The 23,713-nt window shown below is 42.3% G+C and overlaps 1 protein-coding gene across 1 annotated transcript in view; it reads left to right on the top strand.

Moving 5' to 3' along the window:
- PRKCE (protein kinase C epsilon) overlaps nt 1–23,713 on the top strand; it is a 667,851-nt gene that overhangs the window by 523,514 nt on the left and 120,624 nt on the right. Inside the window, 2 exon segments of the mRNA XM_043984305.1 lie at nt 15,487–15,519; nt 15,522–15,646. Coding sequence (XP_043840240.1) covers nt 15,487–15,519; nt 15,522–15,646 — 158 coding nt within the window.

Below are 23,713 nucleotides of genomic sequence, written 5' to 3'. Positions count from 1 at the left end.
CCCCTCCAGATGTTGTCTTAGAAGGGAGGACACAACAGAACTATTATCTATCTCCTTGGTCTGAATGATCACTTCCTTTGTTCTGCCTCAACTAACAGACCATCAGATTGCAGTCACCTTTCCAGCTTCTGTGTCACAGGTCACTGACCCTGAGTTTTCAGGCCCCTAAGACATGCCAATTTCATTCACGTGTATTATTGGCTAGTTATGCTGCCTTCATCCTGGCTGATGCAGTTAAGTTTTCAAACTCAAGTCCTTGGTTTCTTGACATAGGACATTAAATGGTAAGAACCCAGAAGCATTAGATTGATGGGATGCAATGGGTTTGTTCTGCCTGGTGGATATGGATAATAGCACAGACTTTGATGAGTTGGAAGCCAGTTAGAATCAATCAATAAATCTATTAAGCACCTAGCTTAGTCCTGTCCTAGGTATGGAGTCAGAAAGTTGTTGAATTGTTTCAGTCATATCTGACTCTTCATGACTGCATTTGGGGTTTTCTTGGCAGAGATACTGGAGTGGTTTATCAATTTCCTTCTCCAGCTTATTTTACAGCTGAGGAAACTGAAGCAAACAGTGTTGTGACTTTCCCAGGGTCACACAGCTAGTAAATGTCTGAGGCCATATTTGAATTTAAGTCTTCCTGACTCCAGTCCCAGGACTCTATCCACTACCACCTAGCTGCCCCAGGAGTCAGAAAGATCTGAGTTCAAATTTGACTTCAGACTCTTAGTAACTACATGACCCTAGGGCCCCTGTCTCCCTCTGACTGGAAAGTGTGGAGGGTGCACATCAGAGAGCTCCTCTCAGATCCTCTGTTTAAAGAGGAAATACCAGGCAGACACCCTGTCATTTTCCACCTGGCTGCAGGACTTCATCATGCCCCAATTCTGGGTCCTTCCGTAAACTGCCCGGTACCCTTCTTCCCCTCCCTTTCCTCCTCTCCACCCCTTTTAAAGCTTCTTTTTATGCATTGTCTTCCCCCATTAGATTGTGAACTACTTGAGGGCAGGGCTGTCTTTTGACTTTCTTTGTATCCACAGTGCTTAGCATTGTGTCTGGCACATACTAGGTACTTAATAAATATTTACTTTTTTTTTAGTTGGGCAATGAGGGCTAAGTGACTTGCCCAAGGTCACATAGCTAGTAAATGTTAAGTGTCTGTCACCAGATTTGAACTCAGGTCCTCCTGACTCCAGGGCGGGTGCTCTATCCACTGTGTCACCTAGCTGCCCTATAAATATTTACTATTGATTAAGTCAGAGAAAGGAAGGATGTGCATGGGGAACTGACATCTTTTTCAGAACCTTGAGTGAGAGTTCAAGTAGTTCCAATCTGAATACTATTTTTATGATTATTATTATTATTGGAAGTCCCATCTTTAACTCCAGCTTTCCAGTAGCCTGAAGACTCATGTAACAGGATCCCAAAGAGTAACCACAATTTAATTTTTTAAAATTACCACCTCCTAGCCAACTGCACTAAAGAGAAATTTGAATGACTTCACAACTTTTCCTAGAACCTGTAGGGCATGTTCTTTCCTGACTTTTGGCCAATCCATGGACTATGAAGCCTCAATATATTTTAAGGGGACACCTAAAGGACCGTATTGGGCACAACATAATGGAGTGGAATTTTTGGACACCTCATCTCCCAGCCCAAGGTCCAGAGAGGTCACCTAAGATTTTAGAATCGGAAGGAATCTTAGAGACCGCCTTGTCTAATTGATACCTGAATAAGAACCCTCTCTGTAGAACCCCATCTCTCAAAAGTGGTCATCTAGCCTCTGCTTAACTACCTCCAGTGATGGGGAGCCCACTGTCTCTCCCATACAGCCCACTTAACTCTTTGGCAGTCTAATTATTAGGAAGCTTTCCAGGACATTAAGCCTAAATCTGTTTTTTTTGGTAGTACCTTCTTCTCTATCGATTATCTCTAGTCTCTATCTTATTTCTACGTTGCTATTGGCAAGTGTTCTTCCTCATTAGACTGTGAGTTCCTTGAGAGCAAGAACTATATTTTCCCCTTGTTTTGTATCCTCAGGACTTAACACAGTGCCGGGCATATGATAGGTACTGAATAATGTTTGTTGTCTGACTTGACTTCCCTCTAGTATTCCTAGGTCTTCCCTCTTGGGGCAAAAAGATCGAATCTAATCTCTTTCTTATATAATAATAGCCCTTCAAATACTCGAATGGAACCATCCTGTGTCCCCTCAGTCTTCTTGAGGGTAAACATCCCTAGTTATTTTCACCTGATGAGTTCAAAGGGCATAAACTTGAGTCCCTTAATTCTTGTTGCTCTCTTCCAGACACTCCAGGTCATCAATGTCTCACCTAAAACATGATACGTAGACCTGAACACAATGCCTCAGATGGGATCTGATCAAAGCTACCTCACAATGCAGACTAAAATCCCTTAAGTGCCACCACTAGTACATATCTGGAGGGGACATGGAGTACTGGGAGAAGGAGTCCTTTTAAAACTGAACATCTGGTCTGGTTAATCAAGACAGGGAAAGAAGGCGACATCAGGGAGGCCTCCAGAAAAAAAAAAAAGCTATATTTTTTAATTGGCAACATTTCCAATCTAAAACTTTTGACCCTATTTTTTTAAAAAAATGCTTCCTCCCTAACTTCCAAAGATGTTCTTCTTAATAGCAGTAGGAACTACATTATTTGATATGTTGCAAGATTTCCCTTTTGGTCAAGAAAGTAAACTGTCTGGGGGCCACTCTGTTAGGTTTGGCATACACAGTAGGACATTTATTTTGGTTAAGATATTGATGAACCCAGGCAAAGGAAATCATCTTTTGCTGGATGGAATTGAAACTTATTTTGTTTTCTTTACAAACTGTGGAGATCAATCGGCAGTAACTGAGTTGGCAATAAAGAATTCTTTTGACTGAGTGTTAAAATCCCTTTGCTTTGATTGTTCAGTTGTTTTCAGTCAAGTCCAACTCTTCCTGACCCTGTTTGGGTACATGAGCGGGTTTGCCATTTCCTTCTCTAGCTCATTTTAAAGATGAGGAAACTGAAACAAACAGGGTCATGCAATTAGTAAGTATCAGACTAGATGTGAACTCAGAAATATGAGTCTTCCTGACTTCCAAGCCTGGAACTCTATCCCCTGTGCTCCCTAGCTGTCCCCACATACCTTTGTACTCAGATTCTAATGGGTGAAAATGGCCCTAGTCCTCCTTAATCTTAGTGCCTTCTCACTATCTAACATTACCCCTAACTCCCTTGAACTAATCCATTTAAATAAAAATAAATACTGATAGTTGTTAGATGGTAGAGATAGAATTTCAAATTCCTATGAATAAACTATGTAACCATCTCACCCAGTGAGTCATGAATGACGGTAGCATTGTCTGGCTAAAAACAATTACCTTTGGCCCTATTTTTGGCACAAGCCAATGGTTTCCTATAAGGAAACGTACCGAAATCTGTTTGAGTAAGCTAGTTAAACTCTGCTCAGAATGGGATTGGCCATTTAGATGGCCGTGATTCCCAAGGTTCCATTCTGTTGCTTTGCGCTCATTGTCGATGAGTTTAAGTTGACTTATAAACTGATAGGATCAAAGAATGTTAAAGAGTTGGGAGGGAGGCAGTTTGGAGATCATCTAATCCAACTTTACAGATGAGGAAACTGAGGCCCGGTGTCACTTGCTACGATAACTAGTCTCAGGACCAAAATTAAAACGTGGGCCTCTAGACTCCTAATCCTGTCCTCTTTCCAAATAACCTTAAGTTACCTTTTATTGGGCAGCAAGGTAGCACAGTGGATAGAGTACTAGGCTTGGAGTCAGGAAGACTCATCTTTCTGAATTCAAATCTGGCCTAAGAGACTCTTCCTAGTTGTGTGACCCTGGGCAAGTCACTTAACCTTATTTGCCTCAGTCTCTTCATCTGTAAAATGAGCTGGAGAAGGAAATGGCAAGCCACTCCAGTATCCTTGCCAAGAAAACCCTAAATGAGGTTATAAAGACATGACTGAAAACAACTGAACCACAAAACAAAGTACCAAGCATTGAGGATCTAAAGAAAAGGTAAAAGCATGGTTCTTACATTTTAATGGGGGAGACAACATGTCTGTATAGGATAGACACAATGGCCTTGATAAATTCCTCTGACCCTTTTTTAGCTCTCTCCTCTGAACTCCTCTACCCTGTTGGTCTGTTCTAGCTATACAATTTATCACTTAAACTTGTCCTGTCTTGGGCTGCGTGATGTGTTTTCCAGCGTGTTCATCTTGGTTTTCCAGATCAATTTCAAGCTCTCAGTAGACAAGGACTTGGCTTATTCTTCTAGACACACTCAGCTCAGGGTTAGGCACACTAAGCCACTCAGTGTAGACTTTTCTGTTTCTTTTTTTTTTGGACCAAACTCGTGATTTGATCATTACAGAGAATCGAAGTCTCCCTGCCAATGCAGGTGTGTACCTTATCGTCAACTGGTAGTCTTAAGGAATCTCTTTGGGGATCTGAGACATCAAGTCACACAAGCCCTGTGTCAGGAGTAGGATTTGAACGCAAATCTTCCTGACTCAAGGCTGGCACCCTATCGACTCTCCTCCTCTCCCGCCCTGCCCCATGTGTTTCTCCAGCAGTCAGCAGAATCATTTAATTGGTCAAATGAATATTGTGGGTGCTGAGAAAGTTGAAGAAATGAAGGCAATTGAGTGAAACACACTGACTCCATCTTGTGACTCACAACAATAGTAAAAGGAAAAGGAGATCCTTACAGGGAGGGTGAGAGATGGCATGGCCAGGAGAGGGATAGAATTCCTCCTAAACAGTAAGTTGAAGATAATCTCCAATCAGAACATCAAAGCGGAATCCTTGCCCATCCAATCCTTTGTTGAGAACTTAAATGAACTTGGTTCACAAATGAATCTTTGCACATATAAACAGTTAAGAGATGGTGAATAATTGTGTATCCAAACAAAACCAATTGGCAAGAACATCTGGTGCTGCTCATAGGAAGCTCCTGGCTATCGATCACACCTTGAAAAATGAACAGGGTGTGCCCCATCTTCCCTTCAAAGGCAGGAAGGGTTTAGTGAACTGGGAAAATGGAACCCAGTGTGAATCATAAATTTGTGTTGTGTCCCTTTGGTCTGGGAAGATCATTATTAACAATGACACACAATCTCTCTAATTTCATTATTCTACTTGCTATCATAAGACCACAACTTTTGAGACATTCAACAGAGATTAAAGGAGGTGTGGGGAGGGGGAGAGTGTGGAAAAAAGGCTTTTAAAATCTCTGATTAACTCAGAAAACATATTTGCTTTCTTTACCGGGAAGTTTTTTTTTTTCTTCTTGTGTGTATGTGGTTTTTTTTTTTCTCTAAGAATGCCAAGAGGGGATTAGCTTATAGCTGGTATGTTTGCCAGCTTTCTTTTGATTTCAAGTTTATGTAATTAAGGAGTTCCCAGAATGATTTAAGATTCTCATGTGCCTCAAAACATGCTCCCTCAGATGCATTGGATAGAGAGGTCAAAAAAGATCCATTGAGTGGAAGGAAGAAAATGGGGTTAGAAAGGTTTCATTTTAAGTCTTCTTGAGTATAATTTGCATTCTGCCAAGCCAGAATGAGGTAGATGAGGTTGAAAACCTAAGCAAGAGGCTAAAGTCCAAAATTGGCTAATGTCAAAAGAAATAAAAAATGAATGAATGATTAAGGATAGAAATCTCAGGATAGTTGATCTCAAGCCTGAAGAGGACCTAGAGGTCTTCATTTAATCTATATTTAAGATTGATCATATTATATAGATTTATGAATCCACTTTATTTTATAGATGAGGAATTGAGACCTAGAGAGGTTAGGTGACTTGGTGACTTATCCAAGTAATTGAGCCAGGAATCAAACCTGGGTTATCTGATTTCAAGTCTCTGTAGTATGCTTGCTTTTGCATGGGGAAATACTTCATCATTTAGCAAGTGTTTATCAAGTGTCTGGGGGATGTCTACCCCAAGGATGTGACGACTTCCCCTGATGGAATGGGCAGATGAGAACAATTTGTTCTAATGGCCGTGAAGGCGACTGAAGCAGGCACTGTGGAACTCTTAGAACTTGGTTGGACACAGAAGATGCCAAGGTCATTCATTCCCTGTGTCCCGGGCCATCACCAACAATCTTGACTTTTGTCCTGCCACTGGACTTCGGTGACTCTGGAAGAGAGAGTGAGGCTGATGACTGTGCAGCTCTGCCTCACTTCAATCCAGTTCACCCTGTGATGTCATTGGTCCTCTTCCAAGTGAAGGAAAAACAAAATTATTGCATGCTTGCTGTTGATTGGCGAATTGCTTAGCCCTGTGCTTGGTGCAATGTAGAATATGGGGACGTATAAAACATTGTCCCTGCCCTTGAGGATCTTAGAATCTAACTGGAGAGAAAAGATATACTAAATATACTAAAAGATATACTAGGGGCAGCTAGGTGGCGCAGTGGATAGGGCACCGGCCCTGGAGTCAGGAGTACCTGAGTTCAAATCCGGCCTCAGACACTTGACACTTACTAGTTGTGTGACCCTGGGCAAGTCGCTTAACCCCAATTGCCTCACTAAAAAAAAAAAAAAAAAAAAAAAAAAAAAGATATACTAACCTTGTCCCCGCCCCAGAGGACAAGACAGTATGTAATCAAGTACTGGATCTGTGTTCTTGATAGATGGCTACAACTCCAATCTTTGGTCTGCTCCTCCACAGCCAATGAATTCAGTTTAACAAAGCTCTAGGTGCCTCAGGTTTTCTAAAATCAACTTCTTCTAACCTTATTTGTGGATACAGAAGCCACAGACTTTGACAAAACCCTCCGAGCCCCCTTCTGTTGTTCCCTTCTAACTGAGTCCCTTTTCCCAACCAGATGAACATGTCTCCATTCTGTGGAGTGGAATGAGGTAGGTATCCTGCCTTCACACAAAGAAAGATTTTTCCCTGGACTCCACATTGTTTTTCCTTTTGGAAGGGTGGGCTTTAGATTCTCTCACTTGTCAGTCCTTCCTCAATCTGGGGCCCCAACCCGCTGAATGCTCCTTCACTCTTACACCTGAATTAGATCTGTGTTCTGACCCAGCTGGTTTGAAGCAATTTCTCTATACACACTGGACTTAGCCATGGTACTCCCAGCCTCCATTGGTAACACAGTTGAGGTTCTTGATTACAACCGGATCTCCTGGAAGTCATGAAAATTCCACAGAATACAGAGCTGACAAGAATGAATGCACCATTTATATTTAATTCCTATAGAGGTCTGAGTCCTCCAAAACAAATCCAGTAGGATAATCAGTGGATGGGTCTCAGAATGTGTCCTGGAAGCAGCACCTACTGTCTTTAGTTTGCACTGTTCATTAAAAAAATTGATGTGTAAAATAAATATGGTACTTTCTGAGGGGACTTACCAAGTCAGTGATCCTAAGCCCTTACTGTGTGCAAGGCTCTGTTCTAGATGCTAAAGGGAATATGGAAAATTCAATTCAATTAGAGACACTAGCATTAAGGGTGTACTGTGCCATAGGATTTACATTTAGAAGGGAACTCAGAAAGTATTTAATGTAACCCAGTCTCTTAACAAGTGAAGAAACCAAGCCTCTGAGAAACAAAGTGGTTAGCCCAATATCATGTAAGCAGCAAAGGAGCTCAGATTTAAGCCTAATTCTGTGATTCCAAAGCCAGTGTTCTTTCTGCTATAACATATGTAGGGTGCTAGAGATACCGAGGTTAAGAACAATACAGTCCCTGGTCTTAAGGACTCAAGGTCTCAAGAAAGATGAAGCATGTAAATTAAGGACTATTATACAAATTACTATATGATCGATGCTTGGGAGAAATCACTGTACAGAAGGGGATGAGAAATTGGGGAATGGAGGGATCCTTTCAAGCTAGGGCTGAGAGACAGATGATGAAGATTGAAGAAGGCTTCATGGATCCAGGAAGTGACAGTTAGGCCTTGAAGGAAAGAGAATACTTCTAGTGTGTAATGTAATGTGAGTCTGTTCTAGTCACAGGGGACAGTTTATGCAAATTTATGAAAGCAAGAGGGAGAATAATTGAAAGGTAGCCGGTATCGTCCTTTGGCTATAGCAGAGAAAATATGAAAGGGAATAGTATAAAATAAGCCTGGAAAAATCTCATTTGGATCCATGTTGTAGAGGGCTTAAATGCCTGAGTACAGAGTTTTATATTTTTTTCCCTGTGGGTCATGGGATGCTAATCAAGGTTCTTTTTAAATTTGGCAGTGGCATAATCAGACCTGTGTTTTAGGAAGATTACTTTGGCAGGGGCATGAAGGATGGATAGAAGAGAGGTGAGAGACTGGAGGGAGGGAGCCCAGTTAAGAGGCTATTAAAATAGTCCATGCATTTAGAACAGAGACTTTCCATTATGTCTAGAGGTATTGCTCCAGAGGTCTCCTTTGCCTTTCCGCTTGGTATGATCCATTCCTTCGTAACAAGCACTTGGCCCAGAATATAATAAAAATTCACTCATTTATCTGGAGATAAATCCCATTATAAAAGTACAGGTAGGAACTAAATAAATTTTAAGGGTAAATGATGTGTATTTGCCTGGAATTGATGAGTCAGAGTAGGAGAAAGAAGTGGAGAGGGGATAAATTCACCTTGTCACAGGGCAGCAGAATATTCTGTCTAGTCAGGTCATTCCTTAAGGGGGACAATGAGCCGAGTCAAGGCTCTACATTCTCATGGCTATATTTGGTTTAGGGTGGTAGCCCCCTTTCCTTGCAATTGGTTGGTTGGTGCTGACCTCTGGCCACATTCTCCTAAACCTGTTCTCTCTATGGGGCACAAACACTCTAGAGCTTCCCCTGTCCCCCAGTGGCCTTACCTCCTGTGACCCTTCAGTCCCTATTTCCAGAGAGAAATTATACTTCCCATCAGGCCCCTTGATGACAAAGGATTACATATATGCCCTACCTCCTCAACTAGATGTAACTCCATTAGGGCAGGAACCACATCTTGTATATTGTATTCTCAACACCAGACACAGAGCTTTAAACAGTAGGTATTCACCAAAGGTTCATTGATTGTGAGATTTTGCAGAAAGAAACAAATCAGCCCAGGATATGCTCATATTTTCACAAAGCCTGCAGCTTAGAAACACTTGATTTAATCCCGTGCTGCTTTGGATCACAGCCTGGAACAGACTCCAGTGAGGCTTCCATGAAGCTATTTACAGCAGTGGAAATTGGCTGGAATGCACCAGAGCTCCATTCCTGACCTTTTAAAAAAATACATTTTAAAACGCAGTTCCCTAAGATCCTGCCCCATCTGCTGCTCTCTGCCTGGCCAGAAGTAAATCTGGTCTGTTCTTAGAGCAGCATATTTAGAAGATTTGAAGTGAAATTGCAATAATAGCACTGGCAGAGGAGGAGGGCAGTATCATACAGGGATCCCTACCTTCCCACGGTCTGCTTGAGAGGTGTCAAATATGTGGCCCACAGCTGCGTGCACCCCATAACACACTCCAGTGTGGCTTGAAGCAGATGAAAATATAACTGGGAGATAATTTAACAAAATAAAGGAAAATATAATAAAGCATAGATAATATGACATTTTAAAACTAAGTCAATATGCCTCTTGCAGGGATCTTTATGTGTGGTTTTGTGGCCCCCATTTCTATTGAGTTCTGGTCTACATGAATCATTTGGGTATTCACCTTGGGATTTGTACTCATTCTTCTAAACCACAAGGGGACTTTTTTATGAATTGTGAATTAGATATACCCAGCAGCCTAGAAAAGATTAGATTCAGCCCACTAAAGTTTCATCTTATCCCTAGGGAATGACTTAGATTGCTTCTCTTGACTCCCTCAAAACCCAACTCAAACAGCCTCCTCCTTATTCAACCACAGCAACCCAAATAAGCTTCCTTTTCTCTCTTCTCCTATAGCATATGCTCTCATTTCTATACATCTGTCCCTGAGAATATGCAACCAAAGATATTAGAAAACCTGATTAAGTAAGAGAAAGTAATGCATTTGCAGTCAGAAGTCTTGGGTTTGAACATTAGTTTGATTTTTTGGCTGGATGAATCATTTTGAGCAAGTCATTGTACGAGCCTCAGTTTATTCAGCCTTAAAATAAAGATTGGTCCATTGAAGAAATGTTTATTAAGCACTTGCTATGGGCAGAGTCCTGTACGAGGCATTGTGGGAGAGAGAAAGAAAAATTGAAAACAGCTCCTTCCCTCATGGAGCTTAACCATTCATTCATTCAACATATTTATAATCTAATAGGAAAGATAGGACATCATCATGACTATAATACGGGGTAGAATGTAAAAACTTTATAAGAGAGCTGCAAAATATTATGAGAGTTTAGAAAAGGAAGAGACTGTTTTTAATTAATAATAATGATAATAATAATACTTTGATGATATGTGTGAATATATTCTCTAACCTATAAAGCGTTATACAAATGCAAATCAATTCGTCAAGCACCTACTAATCACCCACTATGTGCTGGGGAACCATGCTAGTCAATGAGAATATAGAGACAAAAATAGCACAGTTAAGTACTACTATTAGGGGCATATTTCACTCAATAGATGTAAAAGAAATTCATTTGAGATCCTTAAAGGAACAGTGCTCTGTGATATTGATAAACTATTACCATTTGCTCTACCCAATTTGATCATGTGTGTGTGTAAGTATATGTATATATGTGTGTGTATGTGTATGTATCTATGGATTAAATTTTAAAATGACATTTTAGTCAAGTTCCATGGGCTAAGAATGTCCTGGCATTGTAAAGATGTAGCTGCTCAATGAATTGGATACTAGTATTATTATGTATTGGGAGGAGGGGGGGAGAGTAGAAAGGGTGGATGCATTGGGGAGACATTCGACTTGGGAGACATTGTATAAGCCTCTTGGCCCTCTCTTCCTCAGTTTACTCATCTGTGAAGAAACAAAGGAGGTTGGCCTAGAGAACTTTTAAGGTTCCTTCTAGTTCTAAACCTTTAACTCAATACGTGATAGAAGGAGGAGAGAAATGAAGTTGTTTAGTCAACAAGCATTTATTAGGTTTCTTACCATGGCCCTGTGCTAAGCATTGTGAATACAAATAAAAGGCATAAAGATAGTCTTCAAGGGGGCTTACAGCCTAATGGGGGAAGACAACAACATAAAAGGAAGTAGAAGGGGTGGGGGAGAAGGGTAGAGAAGGTGTCCCCAATGGAGGCATGGTGAGACAGAAATCCAGAGAGGTTGAGCAAGGAGCCCAGGGAGTAATGAAAGAGGAAAGTAGTGAAGACCAAGAAGCCAGCAGTCATAATTAAGGGAAGAGAACTATGAGAAATCAATGTCTTAGAAGCTAGGGGAAAGGTAGAACCATCAAGACAGGGAGGTGACCGTGTCAAATGCTACAAAAGCATCCAGGAGTTTGGGGAAGAAGAGGCAATGAGGAGATCCTCATTAATGTTTGTGATGAGCTGTTTCATTGACAGACTGGGTATGGAAGTCAGTTGCAGTTGCGTTAGGGGTCTGTGGGATCTTAGCTCTAGATCCAGTCCTCTCATTTACACCTGTGGCAAATGGGACCCACTAAAGGAGGTTCTGCCCAAGGTTACACAGGGAAGTAAATGTCAGGAGGAATGTAAGGATGTTGAGGAGCTGGAGATAGTGGGCGCCAACTACTTTTTCAGGAAGTTTGATAGTAATTAAAAGAAGAGATATGGCATCATGGGGTCATACGTTGAGAGCTAGGAGGGACCTTTGAGTCTATGCAGTCCAACTCTCTTATTTTACAGAGAGTGAACTGGAGATCAGAGAGGTAATTAGCCCAAGTATGATAAGTAGGACGCATGAGATTAATTAAAGGTGTTAAAGAGTCAAAAGGAGGGTTTATGTTGATGTTTGATTATTTTATTAGGTTAGGGAGAAGAATTAAACATCTTGTAGACAGAAGGAAAGTAGTTAAGGATAAGAGGGCGAGATTCGGGATTGGAAAGGGTACCACCCTGTTCACCCCCTTCCCCACCCAAGACACCAAATGTGACCTGCTAAAAGGGGGGAAGCCTTATGAGACCTGGGGAGGTACTTGTGTGAGAATTCAACAACCTTCCCTAATGGTTCCCATATTAAGAGCCGTAGTTAATCTCACGTCAACTTATGTCAATGGTCACCAGGGTAATAGATAGTTACTAAACAGTGGCCAAGGGACCGAAAGCAAAAATGAATGAAACCCTGAAAGCAAGCACAAAGAGTGAGGGAGGAAGCCATCCCTACTGTGTGTGTGCACATACTGTGTGCCCATTTCTATGTGTGCACCCCATGCCTGCATGTCGTGGTCAGTTTCAAACTCTGAAAAGTGTAAGGAACTCTGCTGTGGACATGTTTGATGTGGAACAGGCTGAACTTTCACTTTCTACCTTTAAGGTCTAGAACAGGAGTTCTTTACCTGAAACTGATGAACCCACAAAGGGTCTTTAAATAGATTTCATAGGGTGTATGAACTTTTGGTGGGGGGAAGTCACTTGTTTATTACCACTAGCCTCTAACTGAAATTGAGCATTTCCTTCCATTTTGAATCTTTAAAACCAAAGCAAAATCTTTATTCTGAGCAGAGGGCCATAGGCTTTATCAGACTTCTGCAGGAATGTGTGATACAGCAAAGGTTAAGAATCTCTGACCCAGAGAATGAAATAACTACATTATCCTGCCCTCAAAAAATAGGTTTCTAAGAGTACAAATGTGAAAAATTCCACATTTGTCTTAAGACAGACTATACATTCCCCTTCTATCTGGCTTGTGTAACCTGAATATAAATTCTTTATGCCACCAACACAACCTTAGCCCTTGCTGACCTCAATCAATCAGTCAGACAGCAAGCATTTCTTATTTACTATGTTCTAAGAAAGGCAAAAACATGACTCTTGCCCCCAGGAAGCTCACAACTCTAATTCAGGAGGGGGGGGGGGAGAACAAACCTGTAGATTTCTACATATTACTATATATGTATAAGATGTAGACAAGGTAAATATAAGGTCAATTCAAAGGGAAGGCACCAGCACATTAAGAAAAGACTTCCTGGGGGCAGCTAGGTGGCGAAGTGGATAAAGCACTGGCCCTGGATTCAGGAGTACCTGAGTTCAAATCCAGGCTCAGACACTTGACACTTACTAGCTGTGTGACCTTGGGCAAGTCACTTAACCCCCTTTGCCTAGCCAAAAAAAAAAAAAAAAAGAAAGACTTCCTGCCGAAAGTGGGGATTTGAACTGGATTTTTTAGGAACGCCTAGAGGCAGAGGTGAGAAGGGAGAATGTTCTAGGTGTGGGGGACAGATAGTAAAAAGGCATAGAAATTTACCCAGTTTATTGAGTAGGAGAGGAAGGGTGATATGTTCAAGTCCTGAGCTTTAGGAGAAATCACTTTGGCAGATGAGTGGGAGAAGATGGATTGGAGTGGGAAGAGATTTGAGACATTTCCCACCAGCTGCATTCTGTTAGACTCCACCATGAACATGTTCCTTGGAAACATCATTAGAAACTCATCATCCTTCAGAGACCGCATCCATTTTTGTACTCATGCCTCATCAGTACCCCGGTATTCTCTGCCCTCCTATTGGAGACCTGGAGGGAAGAGCAAAGAACTTTTCCTAAAGTCTCTGTTTAAACAGGGCTCACAGGTCAACAATTCCTCCTCACCTACCAATTGTGTTCCTTGGAGTGGACTCTACCATCACTTACTGGGTACTTTCTTCCCCAACCTCTCCCTGCCCTTACTCACTCCCTCTTTTATAATTTCCATTTGTGTATTGTCTTTGCCCATTAGACTGTAAGGTCCTTGAGGTCAGGAGCTGTCTTTCTTTCCTTATTTGTTTCTCCAGCACTTAGTACAGTGTCTGGAACATAGTAGGCGCTTAATAAATGTTGCTGGGTTTGTTTTTTTCTTTTACTGAAAGGGAAATCACTAAGTTTATTGCAGTAGTTCAGGTGTGAGATGATGAGGGTTTTTGCCAAAGGAGGGGAAAGGAGACATCAAGATAGAAATGAGAACAATAGCTTGCATTTGTGGGTTTGTGGGAGTGAAGAGTCCCAGGATTATACCAAGGTGATCACACCAAACCTGGGTGACTTTGAGGATGGTGGTGCCCTAATATAGGAAAGTTGGGAAGAAGGGGGAGTGTTGTGGGGCAAAGATTATGTGTTGTGTTTGGGACATGTCAAGTTTGAGATGCCTACACCATCTCCAATTCGAGCCATCCAAAATGCAATTGATGATGTCATAGGAAAGAGGCTGGATAGATAGATCTGGGAGTCATCTGTGTTGAGATGATAGTTGGACCCATGGAATGTGATTAATCCACCAAGCAAGATAGTAGAGAAGAGGACCCAGAAGAGCCGGTTAGTAGGTGTGACACGAATGAAGATGGATTGAAAGTTCTCCCTAACAGAAATTGGTCTCTGTACACACTGGAGCAGCTCTTCCATTGGGTAGTACTGTAAAGGAGGCATATTTCTCCCACCCCCATGCTCAGAGGGAACTGCATCCATCTTTGTTTTTATTCAATGTAGGCCCATCAATTGCTTCTCTCCCCCGTCATCTATATTCCAGTGACTAGGGAAGCCTCATAGAGGTACATGAGTGAACAGATCTGAGAGAGTCCTCCCCAAAGAGACTTTACTTTGTCTCTTGACCCCTGTTCCTACTTGCAGGCATTTTCATAGAGAGCAAAAGTAGGTGAAGGATGGGGACAGGGCATGATGGATTCTTCAGAATAATGGCATTTATAAGTTTTTGCAGTTTCTAGAAGTGCATTGAGAAAAGAGGGGAAGCAAGAAGTGGGAAGTGAAAATGATCTATCTGTTATTTTGCTTACTCCATAGGGGGAAAAGTTTCTTCAAGTTTGGGAATCCAAGTAGTCTCTGCCTCCAAAATAATGTAGTAGTGGGGAGTAATTATTTATTTAAATATCCATGCATATATAACATTTAGACATGTTTTTCTTTTCAAGAAGATCTCATTTTAGGGATATGGTCTAAGGTAAACTAAAAGGCGTCCTTAAATTTATAATTATGAAGGTGCAGACACATATATTATTTCATTTACTCTTAGAAACACCACAAAGGTAAGCATGGCCGGAATTGTTCTCTCCCCTATTTTATAGATGACACCAGTGGAGTCCATTTTTGTTAAGTCCAGAGTCATTTAGGGTTAATGACAGATTTGGGTGCTAAACCCCCTCTCCTGCCTTTCCCTCCAGTACTCTTTGCAGTCTGCCACACCTGAGGTAGTACCCAGCTCCTATGTTGTGCTCATTCTCCTCGTGTTCCCTGTTCTTCATTTTCTTGCTCTTTTCTCACTTATGTATTTCCTGGGGGGTTACTCTTTCTTTCCTATACCCCAAATCCTAAGGTCTAAGCTAGTCTCTGATTCCTGAGGCAGGCGGGCCTGGTAAAACAGACTCCTTTGATCCTCTGGAAGGAAGTTAGCTCAATGACCCAATCTTGATTAATTTCAGGATCGCCTCTTTTTCGTCATGGAATATGTAAAATGGAGGGAGACCTGATGTTTCAGATTCAACGTTTCCCGGCAAGATTCGATGAGCCTCGGTCTCGATTCTATGCTGCAGAGGTCACATCGGCTCTCATGTTCCTTCACCAACATGGCGTCATCTACAGGTTAGCTACTGCTTCAAAACATCGTGAAATCTCTAGACCCTTAGACTGAGTTTGGCTCCTAGCCCGCTGGTCTCTTAGCAACAAGCTTTAGATTACTTGTTTGTTCCCATTTGCTTACATAGAAGGGTTTGGGGGTTTTTTTTTTTTTGGCTGTTTATCATTGTGAATGTTAACATTTGAACGGTCCCTGGAGCCCTGGCCAAATGTGTGTGTGCCAGTTTTGTATTAAAGTACAAGCAAGATATTTTAAAGGGCTTGGCACAAAGTGACCTTGGGGTGACCTTCCCCTTCCCCTTGCAGACCAGCCACAATCTCTTCACTTTTCCCTTCAGTGCCATAGATTTCCTCTGCTTCCCAACTTTTTGCCACTTCCTGAGTTTGTTTGTCTTAGCTGTCTCCAGCAGATAGGATCGGGAAAGGAGGAGTCACAAGGGGTTCTCAGTTTGTGATGTATGGGGAAGGGGGGAGTTAAAGGCACCCAACAGGAAGTGACTCTTTGAAGACCATTTAGCCTTGCTCGTTGCCCCCCCCTGAATCTCCCTTCCAAGAAAACAACACACACACACACACACACACACACACACACACACACACACACACACACACACAATCACTCCCTTTCCAGTAAGGAAGAAGGCACATTTACGCAGGCTGCTCTATGAGGTCAGGAATTCTGGGAGGAACAACTACTTATTATTAGAAACAGGGACATTAAAGATCCTCGAGGGATTTTTTTTTTTCAGCTACTGTCAACTGCTACATTTAGTTAGTTGCTTTTTCCTATTTTTTCCTCCTTTTCTTAAATTCAAGTCAAGGGATTTATTACTATTGGCCATAAACCCCTCAGAGAGAGGAGCTGCAGCTTTGGTTGAGTCCACGTAGGTCCCATCTGGTTTGACTCAAATCCCAGGCCTCAATCAATCAAGTATTGATTGGATCACCTTGTATGGTCAAGGCACTATGGGGACACAGGATATGGAAAAACAACCAGCAAACAAGACAGGGATGAGATCACTGCTAATCATGCTGTTGGACACAGAGAGGTGTGTATGGGGCATGGTTTCTGACATCGAGAATTTTACAGTCTAGTTGAGGACCAAGGACATAAAAAGACAATTAAAAATGCAAGACGGTTTACGACAAGAGCTAGATAAGTGATCAGACTATGAACGCAATGGGACATCAGTGAAAAGGGAAACCATTTTGAGTTGGAGTGATTGAGGAAAACTTCACAGAGAAAACCTTTACAGGTTGCCTTTTGAAGGATGGATAGACACTTTAGGGGATGGGATAGATGAGTAAGAGTAGGACACACACCAGACCCATGGGGAGAATAATGAAAGGAAAATTGAGCAGCCAAGGAATAAGTGTGGATCATGAAAGAATGGGGAAGACATAGACCTAGGCAGAGAATACTCTTCTTAGAAGGGCTACAAATAGAAATAGCACTGAGGAGGGTTTTCCTTTGTCCAGTATTTCTACATGCTAATATTAATACTAGTTAAAGAGGCAAGGTAACATAATGGTACAGAGAGAAGATATACTGGCAGTGTCATAGCAGACAAGACCTTAAGTCCCTCAAGGCCCAAGGCACTTCTTTAAAAATATAAATTTCATAGAAGATGTCTACCTGTATTGGTGAAGGGAGTTTCCTCATCTGGGATCTCTACACCAATAAATCACAGGTCTAGTCCCTCTTTCTATTAATATTGATGATGATGGTGACTATTCTTATAGTTCTCACATACATAATAATAACAGTTCGCATTTCTAGAGTATTTTAAGTTTTACAAAGCCTGTTATAAACATTGTCTCACGTGATATACAACAAAACTCACCTTTTCAGTTCCCATTAATCAAAGCAACCAAAAAGTGAGCCAATAAGATGACTATAAAGCAAGTTGGTATAATGGAAAGAGCATTGGATTTGGAACCAGATAATCTGAGTTCAAATGCCAGCTTTGTCACTTAAAACCTGTATGACCTCGGTAATGTTACTGAATTTCTATGGGCCTCTGTTTCTCTATCTATAGAGTGAATTGATTGGACTAGGTGGTACAATCTGAGATCCCTCTCTACTCTAAATCTATAACCTAGGAAGGCAGCCCCATTTTCCATTTTGGGAATCTGAGATACTGCTATCTTGTCTGGAGTCACATCAGCAAGGTTCAATGCATGTACCTCAAATGCTCAAAAACTTCCATCGACTCTTTGTTATCTGTTAAATAAGATCCAGATCCTTTGTTTGACCTTAAAGGCTTGCCATAGTTTTGTCCTACCACACCTCATATCGCACTGCTTCCCCCAGATAAATTCTCTTGGTCTACTCCATGTACCTTCATCCCACCATCTGCATTCCTCTTCTGGGGTCTTTGCTTCTACTATTAATGCATCCATCATAAATGCCCCTCCTTCCAGCTCAAATTCATCTCCAGGAAGCTACACTGGTGTAAGACAGGCCCTGTCCTCTAAACTCCTGTATTATTTATCTTTTCCATTAATTTGTTACTCAACCTACACTGCCTTGTACTTTCTATTATCTTTGTATGTATAGGCACAATCTCATTAACTAGATCTTAAATTCCTTGGAAGCATTTACAGTTGAGAAATTTCCCCAACAAACACGTGTTTGTTCACACACACACACACACACACACACACACACACACACACACACACGTGTTTCCCCCACCCCAAGCCCACCCCATCAGATCCCAAATCCCATATCCCATATTCCATATCCCATGTCCCATGTCCCGTGTCCCATATCACCATAGATGGTGTCTCTGCCTTATGCATTCACCAGGCCCACAACCTCTCTGTAGCCCAGTTGCCAGCAGAAGGTACCAGGCCACAAAAGGGGCAGGGAGATTAAGTGGGTGAGCGTGTATCCCTGCCTGTGTCTCTCCGACTATTCCAGAACTAAAGAGGGATTAGTTTGGAATCATCCACTGTGTTGTATTAGCTAAGTTGCTCCTCACTTCCTCTGGTAGGGGTGTTTGACAGTCCAGCAGGGCCCAGGGTTGAAGGATTAGTTTCGCAGCTGAAACTAAAGCTTAATATCCAGCCCTGCCTACTGGAATTTATATACAAAGTAATTAGCAGTTAAATTGCCAATCTCTGAAAAGCAAAAGAAGAGGTCGCTTCTCAGGCCAGTTGCTTACAGTTTGAAAGGAGACCCAAAGTGATAAACATGACCCCACCTTTTTCCTTGGGTGGGTTTCCAGTACAGCCTGCATCCCTATGTGCTGGTTCACATGTAAACACAGCCTCTGTTAGCATAGCTCCTCTCCATCCTCTTTCCCCTCCCCTCACTTTCTGCCCCCTCCTTCCTTCTTCCCCTCTCTCTTCTTTTTCCTTTCCCTCCCATCTTCCTGCTTTCTTGCACCCTTTTGTCTCCAGTCAGTTTGCTAGGTTTTGGTTTCGGATTATGTAGATTTCCTTTTTATTCACTCTCCTGCTAACAATGGCTGGTTTTACTTTTTCTGCATTCTCTCTCTCTCTCTCTCTCTCCCTCTCTCTCTCTCTCCCTCTCCCTCCCTCTCCCTCTCTCTCTCTCTCTCTCTCTCTCTCTCTCTCCTCTCTCTCTCTCTCTCTCTCTCTCTCTCTCTCTCTCTCTCTCCCCTGTCCCTGTCCCCTCCCCTCCTTGAGTTCTTAACTCTCCAGGTTAGTGACATGAGAGACAAAATACATATATCAGTTCAGAGCTCACAGACAGGGCTCAAGGCTTCCAACAGCCTCCATCTGAGATGCTTTCTAGGACTAATAGGCCTGAGCACCAAAGCCCTCATGGGGACAATTGGTTCATGTAGTGAGGAGGAGCAAACAGGGAAGAAATGCAGATGACATGAAAATGCCAAAAAATAATCATAAATCTTGGCAAGACCAGCATCCCTCATTCTCTCTCTGTCTCTGTCTCTGTCTCTGTCTGTCTCTTTGTGTGTGTGTGTGTGTGTGTGTGTGTGTGTCTCCTCTTTTTGCCAGTTCTTTCAGTTTTCTGTCAATAGTGGCAGAAGCCTCTAAGGTGTTCATTGGGCAAAGAGGACATTCAGTACCTTAGGATCATAGGGGCTAGAGCTAAACCTTTCTCTGTACAAATGAGGATTGGAGGCCTGGGGAGGAAAAGCAGCTTGTTCGGTCACAAAGATAAACCAGTGGCAGAAGCAAAATGGCGTGATGTAAAGAGCTTGGAGTTTGAAGTCAGAAGACCTGGTTTTAAAAGAAAAAAAAGAAGAAGAATTCGATTTCAGTCCCTGCTTTGACACTTGCTAGCTAAGTGAATCTCAGCTTCTCACTTGTCCACCCGGGCCTCGGTTTTCTCATCTACATGGAATTGACTAGCTGACCTTGAAGGTCCTCACCAGCCCCAGATCCTCCAAGTTGTTCTTCTGCCTGTATCCTCTGTATCCTCTTTCCACGCTGTACCTCCTACTAGGACATGGATGTTCATGCACATACAGACATGCACCTAAACTCATACATGGACATCTGGAGACATACATATTCATGGTTGCCCATGGAGGGATGGGAAGGTTTTGCATGTAGCTCCAGTTGAGGCAAGCAATGAGCCTACCCAGAAGAGTGTAAACTTAGGATTTCTGGGGATCTTCTCCTCCCTCATTCATCATGTGCTCAGACCTTCTAGCCTTTGACTCTTCAGCCTAATGAAGCAGTGAAATGGTATGATGGGTAGAATCTTGGACCTGGAATCAGGTTCAAATCTACCTCAGACACTACCTAGCCCTATGAACCTGGACAAATTACTTAATCTCACTCCATCTCAGTTTCCTCATTTGTAAAAGGGGAACCCCACAGAGATATGGTGAGAATCAAATGAGGTGATGTGTAAAGCACTTTGCAAGCTTCAGAGTGCTGTATAAATATTAGTTATTTAGTGGCCAGCACAAGATAGCAGCTGCCTTTTGTGCTGTGTTTAGACAACGGTTGACTCGGATGCATTGGCCAAGGAACTTGGGTCCCAGTCCAGGTTCCTCCATGGGCCTTCTCCTCTGCAGAACAACTCTCTGTATTTGAAGGCCTGCTGCATGTAAGGAATATTAGACTTGTTCTGTTGAAACAGAACTAGGAGCAGCGGGTGTTAGCTGCACAAAGTCAGATGAGGTCCTGATGTCAGGACTAATTTCCCAATGACCAGAGAAGCGCAGACGAATATTTTGCAGCCTTGAGGGGTGCTGGCTTGGTGAATGCTTGCAGGGATGTATAGGGAGTTAGACTAAATGACCTCTGAGCTTCCTTCCAACTCTGAAATTCTCGAATTCTGTGATCTCGGCTCCTTTCTTTGTTCAATGGAGATCTTGTCTCTCTCACTTGTCTTCTGTGCCAGTTATGGAAAGAACAGTGATAGTGAAGTCTGGGAGCTGGGATGAACTAAACTCCACGGGCTCGGCCAGCAGTAGCACCCAGGCTCCTGAACCTCCCCCAGACTTTCAAGGAGATGTAGAACAGCAACTGACTGAAGGAATTAAGACGCTAGCCCTTTAACCCTTCACTTACTATGCTGAGAACATGGAGGACCCATTGGGAGCTCCCTTTGCACCCACCATGGTGCTGAGCAGTGTCAGAAGGAGAACTCTCCATAGGCAGTTTTTGAAGGACCTCCCCTTTTGGGGGAGAAAAGATTGAACGCTTCCTGAAGGGAGGCGGAGGCTTCTTCCGGAGCGAGGTCTCTCAGACTTCTCCCCTTGTGGTGGTGGTGCAAGTTCTTTGTCTCGGGTGGCTGTTTTTCCTGGCAGGCGAGGGCAACTGTAGACTGTCCAGGTTTTGGTGAGTTAATTACAGAAAACCCCAAATTCCTTTGAACTAGCTTAATTGGAAATGGTCTGGGGATTGCATAGGTTAAGTTTAGAGTTAAGAGTATTTATCTATATTTCTATTTTCCTATTTCCTTATCTTTGATTTTTATTAGTTTTACCTTTGTTGTTTAATTAATTCTTAAGTAATAAAATCTGATCCTTTTGTGAACTAAAGCTTAAAGGCTCCTTTCTTATTATTGGCCTGGGAGAAATATCTAAAAAGGGCAGTTCAGAGGGGAGGGTGAACCTAAAAGGTCCCTCATTATTCCAGGACCCCAGTATTCTGGCAAGTCACCCAAATAATGCTCTGTATATCAAATTTTGGCCCTCACAGCAGACAGCTAGCAATATGGTGCGACCATGGGGCAGTTAGATGGCACAGTGGTAAAGCACCGGCCCTGGATTCAGAAGTACCTGAGTTCAAATCTGGCCTCAGACACTTGACACTTATTAGCTGTGTGACCCTGGGCAAGTCACTTAACCCTCATTGCCCTGGAAAAAAAAAAATATGGTGCGACCATTTCAACTTTGAAGGGAGAAGAATGAGTCCTTGGGGGGTTAGTCAAGGTTCTTGTGTAGGAGAATGCTGCGGACCCTCCTGTGCTTAGGGAAGATCATTTAAGAAGCTCAGTGGAGGACAAATGAGACAGGGGAAAGAACAAGTTATTGGTGAGCCCTTAATTGTCAGGTCTAATGGTCTCTTCTCAATGCTCATCCTTCTTGGCCTCTTAACATGGTTGATACACTAAGAAGATCACTCTCTTAGGACCTCTGTTCTCTCCAGATTCTCCTTCTGTCTCTCTGACCATTCCTCTGTCAGTCCTCATTCCTGACATCCCTACTAACTAGGGGTGGCCCCAAGGTTCTGTCCTGGGCTCTCTTCTCTGCTCCATCTGTACTATCTAAATTGGCCATCTCTTCAGCTCCCGTGGCTTAAATGATCATCTCTCTGTGCATGATTTCCAGATCTTTTTATGCATTCATAGTCATTCTCCTGGGCTCAAGTCTTGTATCACCAGCTACCTTTTGGACATCTAGAACTGGATATACGTTAGGCATTTCAAACTCAAAATGTCCCCAAGAGAATTCATTGTTTTTCGAATCTTCTCCTTTTCCCAATTTCCCTGTTATTGTCAAGGACACCAACCTCCTCCCAGTCACCTAGGCCCATTACTCCTTAATATTACCCACCCCACATAGCCAGTCCATTGCCAAATCTTACCATTTCTATCTTCACCGTATTTCTTGCATATGTCTCCTCTCTGTTGACACAGCCACCATCCTAGTTCAGACTCTCAGTACTTCTTGCCTGGACTTATAACCTTATAGCCCAATAAACATTTATTAAGCCACTTACTATATGTCAGCCACTATGCTAAATGCTAGAGATATAATTAATAAAAAAGAAAGATAATCTCTGACCTCAAGGAACTAACAATCTAATGATGAGTCTCTGCCTTAGGTTCCTCCTCATTCAACTACACCTCAGGGTTTCCCTGAATGTTTTTATTTTCCTTTATATTCCCAATCCTTATTACAGTTCCTGACACATGGTAAATGCATATTGATGGATTAACAGTTGCAACTGTTCAGGCAAGAAGTGATGACTAATTGTTGCTATTGTTCAGGGAAGAAGTGATGAGAGCCCATTATCACCTAAGGTGGTGGCCACTTGGGTGGAGAAAAGAGGGTAGATGTGAAACAAGTTGTGGAGGTTGGATCAATAAGACTTGACAACTGATAGGGGCTATGTAATGGTAGAGATTGGAGGAAGATGTTAGCATTATGAACCTGAGTGATGAGAAAGAGGATCCCAACAGAAATGGGGAAGTCTAGAGAAGAAAGAGATTTGGGAGAGAAGATGATGAGTTCTGTTTTAGTGATGTTGAGTTTGAAAGGCCATAGAACATCCAATTGGAGAGATAAAAGAAAGAGCTGGTGATGATGATCTAGAGTTTATGAAAGAGATCTTTTCTACATTAGGGTGGAGAGTCAGCAGTATAGAGAAGGTAATTGAACCAAGATAATTTAGTGATTGCCCAATCTAGCCCAGCCCCATACTGCAGAGAGAAGGCAATTTGAAACATCCTTGTTTGGGGAGACAAGTTAGGACTCCTGAAGTGGAAGGGCAGTACATAACCTTATGCCATTAACTGTGACAAACTGCTACTGTGTGAACGAGGCAATAAGTGCTGAAGGAGGTGAGAGAAGGAAGAGATGGGTGTTGGCTAATAGAATCAAGGATTCATGGCTG

This window comes from Dromiciops gliroides, chromosome 2 (assembly GCF_019393635.1).
Source record: "Dromiciops gliroides isolate mDroGli1 chromosome 2, mDroGli1.pri, whole genome shotgun sequence".
Taxonomy (NCBI): Eukaryota; Metazoa; Chordata; class Mammalia; order Microbiotheria; family Microbiotheriidae; genus Dromiciops; species Dromiciops gliroides.
This window is presented reverse-complemented; position numbering and strand designations above follow the sequence as displayed.